The sequence below is a fragment of the Onychostruthus taczanowskii genome, unplaced genomic scaffold (genome assembly GCF_017590055.1).
Source record: "Onychostruthus taczanowskii isolate IOZ18803 unplaced genomic scaffold, ASM1759005v1 scaffold75, whole genome shotgun sequence".
NCBI lineage: Eukaryota > Metazoa > Chordata > Aves > Passeriformes > Passeridae > Onychostruthus > Onychostruthus taczanowskii.
In genome coordinates, this window is record NW_024505339.1 from 1,619,851 (window position 1) to 1,638,391 (window position 18,541).

Sequence of the window (18,541 nt, forward strand, 5' to 3'; positions counted from 1 at the left end):
CAAGCCATTCCTAGCTGCAGGCAGCCAAGCAAGCTCAAGTGATTTCAGCTCTTAGTGATTATCAGCTCTGTGTGATTATCAGCTCTTTTGGCTTGCTTGGGCCGAGGCAGCAGATGCAGGGAGAGAGAGGAGAAGCGCTGTATAAGGTTCCGCAGGATTCTTTATTGGAGTGTCCCACTAAGGGTCTCAGTGACAACTCTTCTGCCGAACCAGGCAGAATTAGGGGTTTTTATACCCTACAGGGGTTTTGAAAACTGTCCAATAGAAAGGGTCAGGGAAAAGTGACCTATAGGCTTACAGAGTTATCTCTCTGTAAGCAAGGCAGAAGAGAGGGGCTTCTAAGGCCCGGTCATCGTGACTCGGCATTTCCTGGCTCAGGCTCCTGACCGCCAAGGAGGCCTTGCAGGCCCCACGCCTGCTGCACTGCTCTCCCCTCCCATCGTGCAATTCCTTATTCGTGTGCTCTGTTTTCACTGGCAACCCTGACCGCTTCTCCTTGTGCCTGATGGAAAGGAACAGGAATCGGCAGAATGAATGAAATTTGGGTTTCTGAATTGGGAAATTACTGAAATTCCCTTCCAAAGAATGGAAAGTCCTCGATGGGGGGAAATTGGAGTTGCTCTGCTCCTCATGGACTGGACAGGGATCAAGGGAAGTGAGGAAATTCCTGGAGTGCTGCTAGGTGGGCAGGACCTGAAGTCCTCTGAACGGTATAAATTGGAAGCAGAGTAAGTTTCTGATGGTCTAACTAATTCTAGTTCATATTTCAGGTGCAGTGGCAACTAAAAGTAGTTGTGATTCATTGTTAGATCACAAATACCTCACACAGGCATCCAACATCTGAGCCTTGAAGCAGCTGAATCTGGTCTGATTCATAAAAATAAATGTGTTGAACCCTTGAATTAATCATTCTGGTCCTTCTCTATTTTCAAGTTCATTTGGTTTTGCTGCTTTGATTTTTTTTTCCCTTTGGACAATTTTCATAAAAGTTATTAAATGTGTGACTCTGCTGCCCTGCATTGCTTTTGAGAAGTGTTCCCCTGTTCCATCCCTTTTTAAGGGAGTTTTCCAAGGAAAATCAACACCAACCCTGGTGCTTGGCCTGGATTTGGGGACCCTGGGCATGGCCTGGTGCAGTGTCTGCAGCCAGGAGGTGACACGTGGGGAGGGAACCTGCACCTCCTGCATGGCACCTGCATGGTTTCGGTGTGTTAATATGATTAAAGGATAAATAATGCTAAATGTCTCCTTAATAGGAGAAAATACCCAGCATTGACAGTAGTGATTAAGTTCCATTAAACAGTTGTTAGTTTGGACACCAGGTGATTAGTACATCCAAACCACTTCATTTCCAGACTTTGGCACCTTGCTCATTACTAACTCAAGCCATAAAGTTCAGTGAATCAAGTTGTAAATAGTTTTATAGGTCCCATGTTGGAAAAAAAAAAAAGAAGAAAAAAATTGAGGGTTGTGAAATTCCTGGATGATTTCAAGTTAGGTATTTCTTAAGTCCTCATGTTTCTGCTTTCTGTCCTTAGTTATTCATCATTGCAGAGGGTTTTAACTCTGTTTCTGCTTTAGCAGGCACTAAATCCAGTGGGCTAGTTGAGAGCAGAGAGTTGTATTCTTAAAATGAAATAAACCAAATGGAGAGAGGGCTGCACACAGCTGCCAACACGCCATAGTTATCCACGGGAGGAATTTCCTCAAGGACACAAGAGGAATAGCTTTTACAGCTCCTAGAGAAAGATCCACAGTTACCCACATGCTGCTAATTATTGAATAAAACACAGAACCTCATGTTTCTGTTTGTTTGCTGAAAATAATTTTCACCTTTTTGAGAATTATTTCATGTCCATTTTATGATAAAGTGTCCTTCCAAGTAGTTTTTGTTTATTTACTTTTATTTTTAATGAAAGTTTAGGAATTGAGTTGTATGTCCTGGGCATATTTCAAGATGTCAGTGCTATACAACAAGGCTCATTTTAATACCTCTTAAGTGACTGGGAGCACATTTTTGGTTTCTCCAAAGCAATTTGAGGATTAGAAAGATGTTCTGGCTTCATCCTGGTTCAGCTTTCAAATTGCCATGTGTCCTGTTAAGTCTGTTTATGATTTCAGTGACCCTTGCATCACTCCCATGCCACTTTACAAATTGCTGCCGAGGTGTTTATGGCCAGGTGCCTTTCCCAAATGTAAGCCATTTTTCAGGCTCCTGCCCAGAAACCATCAGCTTTTATGGTGTGGTCACAGAAATGGTGTGTTTTTACCAGGGCAAGGCCTCCCTGCTCCCTCAGAGTGCATGTGTGTGCCTGCAGAAAGTCTGTGTGTGTGCAAGGCAAGGCAGGACAGCTCCATAACTGCGGGGAGAATGAGGAGGTGACTCCGAGTCACCCACTTACTCACTGCTGGAAACCTGTATTTTGTGGTTTTGCAGAGCAGTTTTTTAGGCCAAGGCAGGCAAAAAAGACACAGGTCCCTCCTTGTTACCAAATTTATCATTTGTGGAAAGCAAACTTGGTGTCAGCTGGGAGATGAGGAGCTGCAGTGGGAATCCCAGCTGAGCACAGCAGGTGCTGAGCTGGCAGTTTCACAGCAGATTGTGAAATTTGATCTCACAATGGGAAATGGAGCCACTCCTTGAGGGCAATATCTGGAAACATAATGGGGAACCACCCTTCAAAGGTGATCCGGGTAATAATGGGGCTTAGAAACACTTTCTACCTGCTTTGCTTAGAAAATTATGAAAATTTTTAATAGTGTTACTGGTTTTTGCACAAGCACACTATATTTAGCCGTACCTCGACTGGTCCTGAGCTCAGACACACCCAGGGCAGTGAACTGCCCAGTGCCACTGCAAGGTGGAAACTGGACATGGAATTCTCAGTTCTCCTTGTGTCCTGTTTGTTCTTCTCAGTTCTCCTTGTGTCCTGTCTCTTCTCTTCTCTTCTCTTCTCTTCTCTTCTCTTCTCTTCTCTTTCTCCCTATATTTTTTCTGGAATTTGGGCATTTTTACACCCTCTGAGTGACTCCCACTGCAGAAATTCCCTGGCAAATCTGTCCTCACCCATGTTAATGAAGGTGGAACACCCAGCATTAATGCCTTGGCCCCATGACACTCTGTGCTACTTGATGTCTCCCTCCTTTCTTCTTGAGATTGGCATAAAGATTGCACCTGTGCTCCTGCAGGTACTTTATGCACACCACAGCCTCTGAATAATGTAGACTAATAGAAAAGACTTCAAAGAGCCATAACAGAGTTTTAAAAGGGCTGGAAGGAGAGGCAGATGGGAAATGTTATAAGAATTCCACCTTTCCTGCTTAGCTAAGCAGTAATTTAGGAGGACATGTAAAGTGTACAGGAGTATTTCAAAGAAAACAAAAAGCAAACAAAAGCAGAGCACACTGCCCTGATGCTGGAGACAAAGGGAGGGAGAAGGGAGAGGCTCTCAGCAAATCATCTGCTCCAGTTTGGCATTTTTAAGTCCTCAGACAGAGGGTGAGCAGAGTAATGAAAATATTTAGAGAGATTTGGGTGTTGTTTGGTAGAGATAAACCCAAAGGGAAAGGAGAGTGGTGTAGCAGTGACCTGAGCAAGTCGTTATGTGATTGAAATCTGTTACCCAGGAGCTCATTAGCAACAGAGAATAAATGCCTTTCCTTCTGGAGCTGTGGAAATTCTGCTGGATCTCTATCTCACATCAAATTAAAACTCTGTCAAAGCCACAGGAGGATTAACACCAGGCTGTTCTTTCCAAGACAGTGATTTCCACAGCCACTGGAACCATCAGTGCTGAGGAATTAATGACCAGCAGACACCAGAATTATCTGGATCTTTGGAACTGGAAAAAAACTGCAGCAAGTCAGTGAATTTGGACATTTTATTAATCAAAAATATATTGCACGCTGCCCTCATCTCCTAATAATTAGGGTAGAGAAATTAAAAAGAAAGATTTTGAGGAGAACATATTGCTTTAGAGTGAAATTCCCTCATTTTCACTCTCATGGAAGCAGTATGGAGATCCCACCAGAGTGGATTTCAGAAATGCACTCTGTGCAGAATTGAAGCAGGTAACAGCAGAACAAAGGTTTCAGAGCAAACTTCAGGGGCACACGTTGAGTAACTGCTCTGCCTGAACCCAACCTCATTTATGGCAAAGTGCTTTTGGCTATTTGTCAGTTTGGTCATTAGGAATTTATCTGCTACTGAAAGCCAGCTCCAGCAGAATAGGGATTAGATATGGAACAGGATTACATAACAGGTTTTTGCAAAGGAAGATCTTGGGCTGCACAGTCCAAGAAAATTTGACTCAGTAATAATAGCAACATAATTGCTACTTTAAAGATAAGAGAAAATCAACTATGCTGATTTCTCTGATTATTTAAAGATATTGTAAGTGAGAACATGGACAAGCAGTTGATACCTGGAGGACAGAAGCAGTGATTTATAATTAAAAAAACCCTAAACTCTAGAACACAGGGGTACATTAAAAAAAATCTTTAATTCAATCATACATACTTTAGGACACAGGGATTTTCTCCTTTTCAAGGAAAGGTCTTACCATGAACTTGCAGGCTGTGATCTGACATAAATAACAGCAGGGGTGGATGCTCTGGGAGAAAATTCATCTTTTACCTTCCTAACAAGGGGACTGCAAATAAATATATTTCACAATAGGAGGGGCTGACAGTGATTTTTCACACAAAGCCCAGCTTGCTGTCAGTGCCCACAGAGTGCATAACAATCATGTGCACCTTGAACATTTACACATAAACAGGAGAGCTGTGGGAGCACAGGTCTGTGCACTAAATCAGGAACCCAGAGTCTCTCTCCTTCCTTTTCTCTAGTCACACCTCTCTCTTTTTTTTCTTGCTGCAGATTTCAGACTTACTGGAAAAGCACTGGGGGCAAACACCCCTGAAGAGGCAGAAAACCTAAAGGTGGGAGGGCTGGAAAGCCAAAAATCACCTCATCCTCCTGCTGGAGTGACAAAACCCAACAGCAACCAGGCAATTTTACTGCTGTTCCCATTGGGAGGATTTACTTGTCCTTTTCCCCAGAACAGGCTTTTCTCTAAACCTCCGTGGGTGACAGCCCTGCTGTCCTTGCAGCTGTGGCAGGAGCAGTCCTGGCTCTGTCTGTCCCCAGGTCACAGGCAGGTCCCTGTCCTGTTTGCCCACGATGGGAATGTCTGCAGCTGGAACAAGGATGAAGCCCAGGTGTTGATGGCCATAGTTATGGTCAGGACTCCCAGGATGTTGAGTACAAACCCAGCTTTGGCCTAGGATTAGAAAAGAGAAGGGTTGTTAGCAGCCCTGAGCACTTTTCTCCTTCCTTGATGGTTAAGATGGTTTGCATGGTTTGATTTTCTCTTTGGCCAAAAAGAGAAAATTTCTTTTCTCTCCACCAAATTATATTTAAGCTGGATTTCTTCACAAATATAATTTGTATAAAGGGAAAGGTTTCCATTGAATACAATTCTTAAAACTTGAAGTCCCAAACCCTTTTAATCCACTTCTCTTCTGACCTGGTATTTCTCTCTAGTGTCACTTTGGGTTTCTTCTTGGATCAATTATAAGTTAGGGAAGTTATCAAGAGACAGGCACTGCTGTCCTTGCATCTTTAGTGACTTCTTGAGGCATCAAGGCACCCGGTGAGACGTGCCAGGCTGTTCCCTGTCCCTGCAGAAGGACTGCCCAGGTGACAGGGCCCTTTGACACCCTCATGCTCTACATTTGGGTTTTTCAAGCAGTTAGACATTGACATCTCTTATTACAAAATCTTCAAGGGGCCCTGGCTGTTCTTTAAAGGCTCGTTAGCACCTTTCTAAGATTCTCAGAGTGTATTAGAGACAGTGTGACCCTTTATTAATGCACACACGTCTTCTTTCCACTTGGCATAAGCCTGGCACACTGACTTTCTAACGCTCCTCCAAGAAGAACCAGCATTAGGAAAAGGAGAGATCAAACCCAGGGGTGAAAATTCTGGAAAGAAAGTGTTGTTTTGTTTTTTGTTTTTTTTTTTTTCCTCACCATATCAATAACCCTGAGCTGTCCATAGGAGAAGACAATGGCATTGGGAGGAGTTGCCACGGGGAGCATGAAGGCCAGCGATGCAGAGAGTGTGCAGGGCAGCATGACATAGAGAGGGTTGAGGCAAATGGCTTCAGCCTGTGCACAAAAAGAGAGCAGAGATGATGGGTTTGACACCCAGAAATGCACAGAAATCTGGTTGTATTTGTCCGTGTCAGAAGGCTCATTCTTCCCCAAACACTGCGGCCACTCATTTTTTGGTGCTGCTTCAGACACTTCTTTACGCAGCAAATGCAAGAATTGATTTTGTGGTCAGGGCTTTGTATAAATGGAAAAATAATGCTTATATTCAGCTCTAAACCCTGGTTAAGAATAAAATTAAATTATCAGGGGAGGCAGGTGATGCTCTGGAGGTGAGAGCTTTGGTTTAAGGGCTGGCTGGAGTCTGTGGCCTATGCAAAAAGATTTTGGAGGAGCTCATTCCAGTTTCTGTCTGGAACTAGCTTTTCAGTTTGCAGAACTCTGTCTAGCCCAGCAACAGGAATCTCCTGTGGAAATGCAGAAGTCTGAATTAGGTCATGCTATCACCTTCAGAGACTTCTGCAAGGCCTTGGTGAGGGTGAAATACAGTCATGGAATGTTGCAGGCAAGGAAATGCTGCTGCTGCTGTCTCCGTGCAGAACAAATTGGAAAAAACAAGTCCAGCTGGCAGTGACCTCATGTTCAGGCCAGAAGGGAAAGTCTTCATATGCCAATGAATTTAATCCCTTTGCTTTTCCCCAGCAATGATTTCAGAAAGGTTGAGCTAAGCACGGTGCGTGTCCGTATGTGCACACACAGATTTTTGTTTCAGGTCTGGTACCCCTGATGGGATACAGGAACCAGTGCTTGGCTTTGCCAGCCAGTTAGTTTTGCCAGCTGAGGAGCTGAAAACTGTCCCTATAGGAGTATTTTGACATGCTGGGACTCACCATGGAAGCCAGAATGGGGAGGAAGAGGGTGGTGGTGGCCACGTTGCTGGTGCACTCGGTGAAGGTGGCGATGAGGAGGCACAGCAGGAAGGCAATGGCTGGGGGAGGGATGCTCTGCAGAGGGGTCAGTTTGGTGCCCAGCCATGCAGACAGACCAGATTCCTGCAGGAGAGCACAGAGAGATGCCAGGTTGGAGAGGGAAGAGCCACACCAGTGTTCTGTTGCAGTTCTCATGCCAATTCAGCCCTTTCTTCTCAGAGCAGTTCTCATGCAAGCTGCAGGAAAACACAGCCAGTGCTCACAGACAGGATTGTTCAGGAAGTTAAACAAACAAACAAAAAAAAATCAACATTATTTCCCATGGAGATCCTGCATTTTTAGTGCATTAATAATTATGTCTCTCTTCAGATCATTACTTGTACATGATCAATATTTGAGGTGCTTTTTTATATATAAGTGAAGATATTTGAATTAATTTCCTAAAATATTTTAGTATAAATCTTATCAGATGCTGTAGTGATTTAATGTCATTTCATCACATTGTCTGAGATCTTGATAACTGTCTGAATCTTTTCACACCCTTCATCCTTGTCAGTCACTGGGAAGTAGCAGCATCCTCCCTGTCATTCTGGACTTTCTGCAGCAGCTTTTATGTATTTGGTTATTTATTCTAGGATAAATTAAAGTGATTTCCTAAATATTTCCTTTTCCAAACATGTACTTTGCCATTTTAATGTTGGTCTTTGAATTCTAAACTAATATTTCTAGGCACTTGAAGCCTTTTAGAATTTCTTTGTTGCCTAATAAATGGATTGTCTGTTCCATCACTTAAATCATTATTGAAAAATAATGTGTAGCACTGGACTTATTCCTGCAGATGTTTTTTACCTGCTCCTGAAGTTTCTCTAGCAAGCTCTACATTTCTTTTCTAATAGTTTAATTTAAATCCTATTTCCATAAATCCTTGGTTTGAAATGCTTTGGAGACCCCTCCTGGGTAAACCATCTCATCGTGCTGGCTGCACCAATTACACTTTATTTAAAACAACCTTTAATGTGTTGGGGCAGTTTCTTAATCAGCCAGTTTTCCAGAAACACATTTAATGGTGCTGCCCTGATTGGCACAAGGAACAACCAGGGTTTGATTCCAGCACTCCAGGGATGGTCCCGCTGCCAGGAGCTGGGGAAAGGAGCATCTGACGCTCCGGGTGTGCCCTCTTGTGTCCTGGGAGAGCAAGGTGGAGGAGCAACCAGCCAGGAAGACACTCCAGGGAAGGTTACCTCACTGCCTTTGGCCAAGGCAAAGCCACCTCCCAGCAGGAACACGATGTTCCACGGCATCTTCTCCTGAACGACCTTCCAGTCCAGCAGGGGCGGAGGCGCCCGGAACCTTGCCCTGCCCCCTGGAACCCAAAAGAGATTTTGTGAAGCCACGAAGTTACACTCCCCAAAGAAAGGAGAACTTCTTGGTGGGAGGTGAGCTTGGTCTGAAGGTCAGGGCAGGGCTTCCAGCTGTTGGTTCCTCTGGGTCTGGGCTGAAGGCACTTTAGGTGGTATTTCATGTTCAGACTCAGGTGTTTATTATTTCCTACCAGTGAAGCAGCCTCACAGCCATGAGTTCTGCAGCTTTTCATCAGAAGGCACAAAATGGCCAACAATCTTTTGTTACAAGGTCTTTTAAGACTAAACTCTCAAATTAAGAAAGGACACCTGGATTATTTTCCCTTTTAACCCAATAACTGATCCCAAAGGGCCCCCAATGCTGACTTTTCTGCCCAATTACAAAATGCTACCCAAACCCATGAAGAAGAAGCGTGAAGAAGAAACCCAGGACAACACCCTGTGCCCTCCATCTTGCTTCCATCCACAACACACTAAAAATCCCAAAACCTAAATTTCTCACTAAGTGATTCACCTACACTACTCTCTATAATCTATTTCACACTTTTGTGGATTCTGGTCTATCTTGAATTCTAGGAAAATTTCTCCATGAATGAGGGTCAAAATCAGTGCTCCCCTGGGGGTCAGGGCACCCCAGAGCAGACAGAGAAATATTCCCAGTGCTCTGGGTTTCCACACGTCAGGAATCCCTCTGTCAGCAAACTCTGGAATTATCTCCTGAAGCTGGGAGCACCAGCAACAAGGGTTTTAGAACTTGACTTGCAAAAGCTCTAATGAATGATCTGTAGCTGCTCCAAGAAGCACAGTAGGAGGCAGGGAAGGGTGAGTTAAAGGTGTGGCAGCAATTCTGTGTGTTTCTGTTAAATTGTGTGTTCCCTCCTGAAGATTCCAGCTTGGAATCCTTTACAAATGGGAATAACAGGAGCAGGAACACTGCTGGGGTAAGAGTTTCCTAATTAGTTGATGAGAAACTGATTAGTTGACGAGTTCCTGATTAGTTGATGAGCTTCCTAATAAAATGATGAGAAACAGAGAATTGTATGTGATATGTGCTTTTCCAAACCTAAAGCACACAGCTGGAAGAGCAGCTTGAATTGTTATTTGATATTTGAAATTTCCTTTGTAAACCCAAAATGTGAACATTTCCCACAGAAATGTTCAGACAGGTGATTTTTGAGTCACCTCAGTGACTCACCTGTTTGCTCTTGGTCTCTGTCCTGGTTGGAAAAGCCAGAAGGGAGGATGAAGAGCAGCACTGAGATGAAGAGGGCGACTGTGGCATCGGTGACATAGCTGCAGCAGAGCAGTCAGGAATTTAGTCAGCTGTGATTTCAGCTGGATAAAATCCAGCCTGCTCCATTTGTATTCAAAGTGAGGAGGAAAAGGGGCACTACCTTGTATTGTTTTTGTTGAAGAGAACTGTTGCCCAGCCTGGGATGAACCCAGGTTCTCTTGTAAACCACAACACCACCAGGAGAATGAAGAGGATTAAAACTTCTATTTCTGCAAAGCTCATTTTGCCCAGTTTCTTGCTCTCTTCCTTGATGATTTCATAGGCCTGTTGCTCCTTAGCCTTGGCAGCAGGACTGGCACCACAACCAAAATTCTTCTTAAAACTGGAAGAAAATGGATGAGAAGTGTCAGAGAAATTTTCCAGGTAACCAGAGACTTAAGAATACAAATTTTATACTCAATCATAATGTCTGTATATGTATTTATATATGAATATTGAAATTAAATATATTGTAACTTGAACCATGGTGAGTAGGAGCTGCAGGTCTTGACAAGATGATCAGAAAAAAGCTTCCTGCCCCTAAAAGCTCATTACTTAAATGTAAATAAATGAGATATCTGGGCATATGAGGGGAAAAAAATTACAGAAATCACAGAATGGTTTGTGTTGGAAGAGAAGAAATTCTATTTCATTCCAATGAATGGGCAGGGACACCTTCCACTAGACCAGGACAATGTTAAAGTGATTGACAAGGCTGTTTGATCACTTCTCTAGGAAGTAAAGAGTTGCCAAGCTTTTTAAAAGGACAGAAAATGTTAAAGGAGGAATTTGAAGGTGAAAATACCATTTCAGGTGTGACAGCACTCTTTCCATGTAAAATGAGTGAAGTTGGGATGACACAAACATGAAAAGCTGAGTGTTAAGCAGGAGGCAATGCAGGCTGGTTGTGTGGTCTGCTCCAGAACCAGCCCAGAACTAATCCTCTAGCTCTGAGCAACCCTGGTCACAAAGACATTTACAGCTCTCTGTAGAAATCAATTTCCTGCTTTGGAGCACAGCAATCTCCCAGGACACGACAGCAATGCTGCAGAACAGGTCGTGTGTGCTCAGAGCTCCCTGTTTTCCTCTGCAGAGTGCGTTTAGCTGGGATTTGATCAGGTTCCTCAAAGGAAAATTGCAGGGTTTTTAACAGGCACCGAGTACTGTTCCGGTGTCTGTCGTGTGTCAGGACTTTGCCGCCTGCTGTGTGGTTTTTCTCGTCAGTGAAGGGTCTCTGGTGTGGAACAAGCCCTGGTCAGAGCCCACCAGGGGCCTGGCAGGGCCGCAGGGTACTCACTTGAAGCCCAAGTACAGGATCTGCAGCCAAATCCACGCCAAAACCAGCAGCACCACCATGGTGGGGAAGGCGAAGGAGAACCAGGAGGCAAAGTTGATGATGCCACCATTGTCTTTATACATGCTGGAAAATGCAGGTGGCTGTTAGCATCCCAAATTCCACACTCTCTTCTGTCCTTCATTAATGAGCCGGGAAAGGGGAGGTTCTGTGGGGCCCATTAAGGAAGAGAAGCTCACTTCCCAGGAAAGGGACCAAACTGGCATTTTCCTTCTCTGTGCTGCCTGGGAGCCAGCTGGAGCAGAATGCTGCAGTTTGGAGGGTGTGTAATCCCAGACTTACTCATTAACTTGTCCTTGCAGCACCAGATTTGGGGTTGTCCCAGTCAGAGTGGCGATCCCTCCAATGCTGGATGAGTAACAAATACAGAGGGACATTCCCTTGGACAGCTTCAGGTGTTTCTTCTCAATCTCTTCATTTCTCTTTCTCTCTTCCTCAACTATCAGGACATGAGAATTACCTAGATCCCAAGGAACAAAAGAGATGCAGGAGCTATATTGGACAGGAAAAGGCCTGGGCCTGCATAATTTAATATTTCAAGGCTAGGACACAATGGATTCAAAGCTGAAGGAACCAAAGTTCCTCCTTATAAGGCTGGAATAGTTAATTTTTTGATCTTCTGCCCATTTTCACTGGTTGTCTTGACACAGAGCAGTTTTTCAGAGGGGAATTTGAAATGTGTGCTAAAGTTTGAACCCACTGCTGACACTTCCTTGTGAATGAGGGTAATGTCTGAACTGCACATGGAGGGGAGTGAGGCAAGAATTCAGGGAACTGTGACAGAGCTGGGCAAAAAGGAACTTTTTCTGCACCAGCACCTGTCTGCTGGCACTGAGATTTATGTTCGGAAACTCTGGAATCACCTCAAAAATGGGGAGAGGGCAAGACAGCTGGTAAAGAGATATTGTTGTTTGATTGTGTACCTTTGGATTAGAAAGATCATTTTAATCCCTAACCTTCCAGCTGAAAACAGGCCAGAAATTTTGCCTTGGGAATCCCCTATGATATGATAAGTTACACAATAGATAATAATTGAACTAACATAAATATACAGGGAAATAGCAAGCCTGATATAAAGGCTTCCCCTAGTGGAGAATTTGTACTTTTTGTCAGTTTGTTGAGTAGTTATAATCTTTTTGTATTTTTAACTTCAGCCAAATCAGAATAATAATAACAATAATATAAATTGTGGTTTTGCCTGGTTCATGGAAGAGCCTCCTCAGTGCTGTGTGGTGCAGTCAGGATGCTTTGGGGACAGTCTTCTTTTAGGATTTACTAGGAACTGCTACAACAGAAGAAAGGTCATCCTCCATCACCCTGAAGAAAAAACCACCCCCAACCCATTCACCTTTTTCCTCTGTCTCCTTGAAGCCCTCAGGTGACTTTTCCTGCAGCTCAAAGGCTTTGTTGGTGTGTTCAGACCCTTGGCCAGTGGTGCCAGACTCTGCCTCTGACTTGTGCAGCTGCTCCATCACGGCCTGTGCAATGGGGACCATCATGGCAGTGGTGGCTGTGTTGCTGATCCACATGGACAGGAAAGCTGTCACCACCATGAAACCCATCAGGAGTCTGAAAGGAGAAGGTTTGGGTCAGAGCTCAGCCCTGCAACGCTCTTCGTTTTTTTAGTTACAAAGTGCTGGGTTTGGAGAATGCTCAGCAATCCCCACCCAGCATTTCCTCCTGCCCTGGTTCGCTTTGTGAGTGACCCAGTTAAGATTTAACATCAATTTCTCTTTTTCAACCAATTTTTTGACATTCCTACGGCTGAGAAAGTGGGAGCAGGTAGCTTGGAGCAAGCAGTTTATCCAGTCAGACCCTGCTTATCCCCCATCCTTCAGAGGAAGACATTTCTCAACAGCACATGTCAATGCATTATAATAGATTTTGCAGAGGGATTGCAAGCTGAATTTGATCCCAAATGGCAATCAGTTTAAGCCATAAGGAAGATGATCTCTTTCTTTTTTTTTCTCATGTTATTTTATCCCACCTCTATTATTTAAAATTCTCTTCTTACTCATCTAAAATTCTAATCCTTGTTTCAGTATTACTCTGTTATTTGTCTCAAAATTATTCTTTAGATGAGATGTAGATTACATATCAGATGAAAAGGGGTTTATCTTGTATGCATTTTTATTCTATTGCTTTGTAATTTCCTTCAGTATTCCCTCTTCTTATGAGCTGAAACTGATTAAACAGGGTGGTGTAGCCTGTGCATAGCTTAAAGTTCTAGTCTGGAAAACAAAACATTTGTTGTTTTCCAAACAATCATCCTCATATTTTCTCTTCTCTGTGCAATCAGCTGCAGGCAGAGGGTCCAGGTTCTCTGTGTTCCAGCTGCGGTTTTTCCTGGCTGTCCAAAGCTGTGCTCCTGGCCCAGCCTGGCAGCACCCTTCTCTTTCCAGCATTGACTCCCTTGTTGCTATTTCTCCACCTAAAAGCCTTTTGGAATTAAAAAAAAAAAAGAAATAAAGACACACCAGGCGTGTAACACCTCAACATTTGCAAGGCTTGCTCAGGCACTAACTCACTTGGGCTGCAGGAAAGCAATTGCAGGGAAAGATTTTCAGATTCCCATCAGAGATGGGGTCTAATGCCATAAAATCCTCGATCCCACAGCATTTGCACCCCTGTCACTCACAGGGCTGGCCTGACACCAGTGATCAGCAGGACCCTCAGAGCCACTCGCTTGTGCAGGTTCCAGGTCTCGATGGCGATGGCCATCACCAGGCCCCCCAAAAAGAGCATGTTGGTGTCCTTCAAGTACTCCTGACAGACCTGTGAGGTGGGAGAAGGGAGAGGGAAGAGTCACAAGAGATGGGGACATTTTCTGAGGGGGTTTGTTCCAAAGGCATTAGCAGGGAGTAGCTCTGGGTTGCCTCTGAATTATTTTGATTTCAGATTAGGAGCTCCACCCAGAGCTCACTCTGGGCTCATGCAAGTTCTAGTCCATGGAGAAGACAGAGAGTAATTATAATAATAAAAATAAGTTAAAATAAAATAATAATACTATCAATAATATAAATATAATGATGGTCATAATATAATCCTGGGGAATAATCCCAGAATAAAAGCAGCTGACTGATTCATACATGGAACAAAATCTCTTACTGTTGTTGAATCCATGATATTCATGAGGGGGAACAGCAGGACGGGCAGGAGAGCTGTGACAGCCAAAGGCAGGGCTTCTGTGCACCAGAAAAGTGCCATCACTATGATCACATAGCCACACATTGCCTCCTGCCAGGGAAGGGGACAGGCAGTCAGAACACGCTGAACATCGAACCCTCGGCTTCTCCCAAAGCCAAGGCCTCTCAATTGCATCCACTGCCTGATAAAGAGATCAGAGAAGGTTATTTCCTGTGCTTCTCTCCCATCTAGCCTCTGACCTATGCAGATCCTAATCAGATGTCAAACTGTGCAGCAATCAGAACTCTGAGGAGCAGATGAGACCTTCAGAGGGGCAACAATAGCGCCGGAGGAAAAGAGCACGGATGACTTTGGACCTTCATGATAAGGGATTGGCAATCACTGAAACGGCTTCTTGATTGTGCTGATGGTGTTATATTCTGATATCCTGATTGTGCTGATGGTGTTATATTCTGATATCCTGATTGTGCTGATGGTGTTATATTCTGTATTTATGTCCTTGAGTTGTAGAATCAGTTGCTGATCCAGCCAAGCCTTCTCCGCCTGTTTTTGCACAGGTTTCAGGTCATGGCCCAGGTGAGCCACAGCTAATTCAACAGCTTGGGCTCCTTGTACTGTAAATACTTTTATAACTTTTCACTGGATTTTTAGCTTAGTAGAGACTTTGAGAGGCTTACTGGCAGACAGGTCACAGATCATTTCAGCTTCCACTGACTTTGTGTTGTTTGTTTGAGGAAAGTGAGATGCCCTATTTCATGTCACTTTTTCTGAGAAAACCTTGATTTAGTTCTGCTTTGGACAGCCACTCCAAATTTCATGTAAAAATGATTCAGCCAGTCCCTGTACACTGAAAAGATTCAAAATTACTTGCCACAACAGTGGCATTTGGTTGGGCTGAGAAAGAATGTAAGAGGATGTTTTGGTGTCTTCTGCATTTTGGAACTTGCACAATTATGGGAGACACCAAAGCCAAAGGAAGAAAACCATGGATGTGTGGTCTTGGATAAAGGATGTCCACTAAAACATACTGCTCAGTATGAATGAAACTGTAGTGGTGCTTTTGGAGGTTGGATTATAGAGGATCAAAGCAAGGAGCTGGAATAATGGGTGGCAGGATTGAATATGGGACGCTTGGGAACACGCTCAGGAATTCTGAATGTGGTGGGGAGGTTACAGAGCTGCTGAAGGGAAAGGATGAGCAGGGAGCTGAGCAGTCCAGAGAAAGAAGACAGCAATCTAGGTGTGAATTATCAAAGCAGCCAGGCTGAGGAAATAAGTCTGAGAGATTCCCAAAGATATGAAAATATTTCTTTTTGAGCCTTATTTTGGAGGCTTGAGAACCTTTATTATTCATCCCACTGATCACTGAGAGCATTTTGCCCTTTTGACAATCCCTTTTCTCCATTTTTGTTATTAAAAGACACAGATGGGTGCCTTTTGAGAGACCCTAGCAGAGCTTTGGGATGTATCTCATAGGCACAGTGCCATTGTCTTCCTTGCTGCTGTGAACAGTCAAAGCTGGAAAAAGGGTTTTCCCAAAGTCAGCCATCCTGTAAGGACACTTGTCTGCCTTTAAACAAGATTTTTAGCATTGTTTGCCCTCAACTATAATACCTCAGTGTCTAGTGCTATGTCATTTTAGGGCAGGTTAATAGATGAACAGAATAGAAAAAATGTGAAATTCCACCCTGTAGCTGCTGGCTGACACCACTGTGTGCAGAGGCACCAGCTTTTCCTGCTCAGCAGTGGCACAATTTAACCCCAAAAACCCCTTCTCAAAGGTTTCCTTAAGTCACAAAGGGAAAAATCCAGGACGTTTTCAGTTTTTTGTCTTGTTGCTGACTGCCTAGAAACCAGAGAGAGTCGTTTTCAAAGAGCAACTGAACCAAGACTGCCAAATCATTCCACAGGTAACTCCAAGGACTCACTGTATGTAACAATGCCTCCAGTAAGTGAGTTTGAACTCGTGGCCTCAGGACAAAAAAAAAAAAAAAAGAAAAAGAAAAAAAAAAAAAAAAAAAAAACACTTTCGTTTAAGAAAAAAAAAAAAAAGAAGAAATCACTCTCTGTCTCCTTAGAACTTTTCTAATCCTGATCTCTTTTCACTTCAGTGACTCCTTTGCCCACTGAACGTTAACTAGCAAAAAAAGGTACTTTTTCTTTTTCTTTCTTTCTTTTTTTTTTTTCTTTTTTGCCTTCCTACCAAGCTTTTAAGTAATAATTTAAACTATTTTATTTGCCTAGTGAGGGAATGAGAGCTGACCAGCTGCCACACTCAGAGCTGAGTTAGGGAGGGAAGGGTTAGGGACGTAGAGAACGGAACTTGGAGAAGGAATCTAAAATGGGAACCAGCAGGGATTGGGAGGCAGAGACCAGAGGGAAGAGTTAGGATTTGGTGTCCAAAGAAAAGTGACAGGAGGGGCAGTTTGGGATGAGATATTTCATGGTGCTGGGGTTGTAATAAGAGATCAGAGATCAGATCTTTCTGCATGAAGAGGTTGGGAGTGCAAGAAACAGTGAAGAAGCAGCAGAAGACTGGGAGTCTGTCAGCTCACAGCTCTCTTTTTAAATGATCAATACCCAGAAATACCAGACACTGCAGCTCCTTAGTCAACTTTTCCTGAAGGAACCCTGAGCCAGCTGTCTTCCAGATAAGGTGTTTTCAATTTAAAATCTTTGTTTGGGAGGATTCCTACAGAAATAAGTTGAAGCAAGACTGAAATGCATGTTGTTTTCCCTCATGTATCAGAATGCCTTGTCTGTCTAAAATGCCTCTTCTGAGCGGCAGTGACCACAAGGAAAAGAATAAAAGAAGATGTGGACTGAACATTGTTAGAAAATGAAGAGGGGGATTAAAATTGAGCTTTAGGTCCACACTTTCTTCAGCATAGAAAATGCTTTTCTAAATCAGCCAGATGCAAAGCAAGAGTCCCAAAATCTCCCTCAGTCACTGGGTGTTCCTCTACAAGATGCAATCAGAGGTGTAGCTTCTCATCCATCTATGCCCCACTGCTGTTGTATTGCCCCAATACACTCAGGAAAATAAAGAAAAGAGGTCTCCAAGCAGCAGATGCAGGTGCTCTGAGAAAGAACCTCCTCACCCTCGAAAAGAGCAGCTCTGAGACGTGGAGGCTTTTAAACTGAATTTTAAAAATTCCTTACCTTGGTGGGCAGAACCAGAGGCAGAGGGAGGAACACCAGGGGAACCAGGACGATGATGAGGTATTTCCTGCAGGCCAGCACTGCCTGCCAGGAGAAAGCCATGGTGCTGGAGCTGGCCCAGTGCTGAAAGGCCTGGAATCTGCTGCTTGGAGCTATATAAACACCAGGGAATATTAACCATTGACCTCGGGAGATTGGGTGTTGTTTTTGGAACTGTAATCGGAGAAAGAAGGAAGGGAACAAAGAAGGGAGGAGACAGTGAAAGAGTGTCAGAGCAGGAACTTTCTTCAGAGAATCTTTCAGAAAGGTGATAAATCCATCAGAGAATGAATTCCTTGTGGAGCAAATGGGTTTTTGAAAGCATGACCTACACTTTTAAAAACATAATATTAATGATTTGGTCTCTCATAATGCCCTCTTTGAATAGGTACTGTTATTCCTCCCATTAAAAAAGAGAAACTGCTCCCTCCAAAACAGACTGAAAAATAATTTCAATTTTCAAAAAATAGGGGGGGAACACTGAAAATGGCATCTGTAATGCTCAAATACAGGGATTGGAAACACCACTGTAAAATGTTATATAAACATAATTTTTTATGATGTTCATGTTTGTTCCCTGAGAAATTCACTTTGGCTGGCAAAACCCACTGCTGTCACCAGGTGCCACACCAAGTCCCCAAACAAAAAGGGACTGACAGTGCTTGCCTTAGGTCTTAGTGGTTGGGAAACACTTGGCTACAGGAGATCTCTTTGCAGACACTGGGCTATTTTTATTTTTTTTCCCACATTTTTGATCCTGCATGTTTATAGGCACAGCTTTGGGAACTTGCAGGGTGTATTGGGGCAGGGGAGAAATTAAGAAGAAAAGGTGCTGCAGGGAAATTAGCAGTGATTCTTGTCCCAGTTTCAGGCAACTTCCAAAATACAAGCTGTGAATCACTAGATTCTATACCTTAGCAGGAATAGTACTAAACATGTTAAGTCCAGAGGGTAATAAATTAATAAAATAATAATTAAATAAATAAAATAAAATAAGTACAGAGGGTAATTTCTTGTTAATACCACGCTGATGGCTTTATTAGATCATCCAGGTACATCCCTCAGCTAATAATGATAACATTTCCATTGATTGCTGTAAATTATCTTGGTACTGTTTATGGCTTACTGAGAGAGACAAAGGGAAGCACAGCCATTAGGTCAT

General features: G+C 43.4%; 1 protein-coding gene across 1 annotated transcript; it reads right to left on the reverse strand.

Moving 5' to 3' along the window:
- Positions 1–5,150: 5,150 nt before the first annotated feature.
- Positions 5,151–17,442, reverse strand: SLC13A2 (solute carrier family 13 member 2). The gene is made up of 12 exons (XM_041423009.1): positions 17,341–17,442; positions 14,140–14,268; positions 13,670–13,806; positions 12,380–12,600; positions 11,314–11,491; positions 10,975–11,097; positions 9,799–10,020; positions 9,600–9,697; positions 8,285–8,406; positions 7,005–7,166; positions 6,034–6,171; positions 5,151–5,282 (listed from the first exon to the last, which is right to left on the reverse strand). Exons 1-12 carry the CDS (start codon positions 17,440–17,442, stop codon positions 5,151–5,153), a joined length of 1,764 nt encoding a protein of 587 aa, XP_041278943.1.
- Between the last annotated feature and the right edge of the window lie 1,099 nt (positions 17,443–18,541).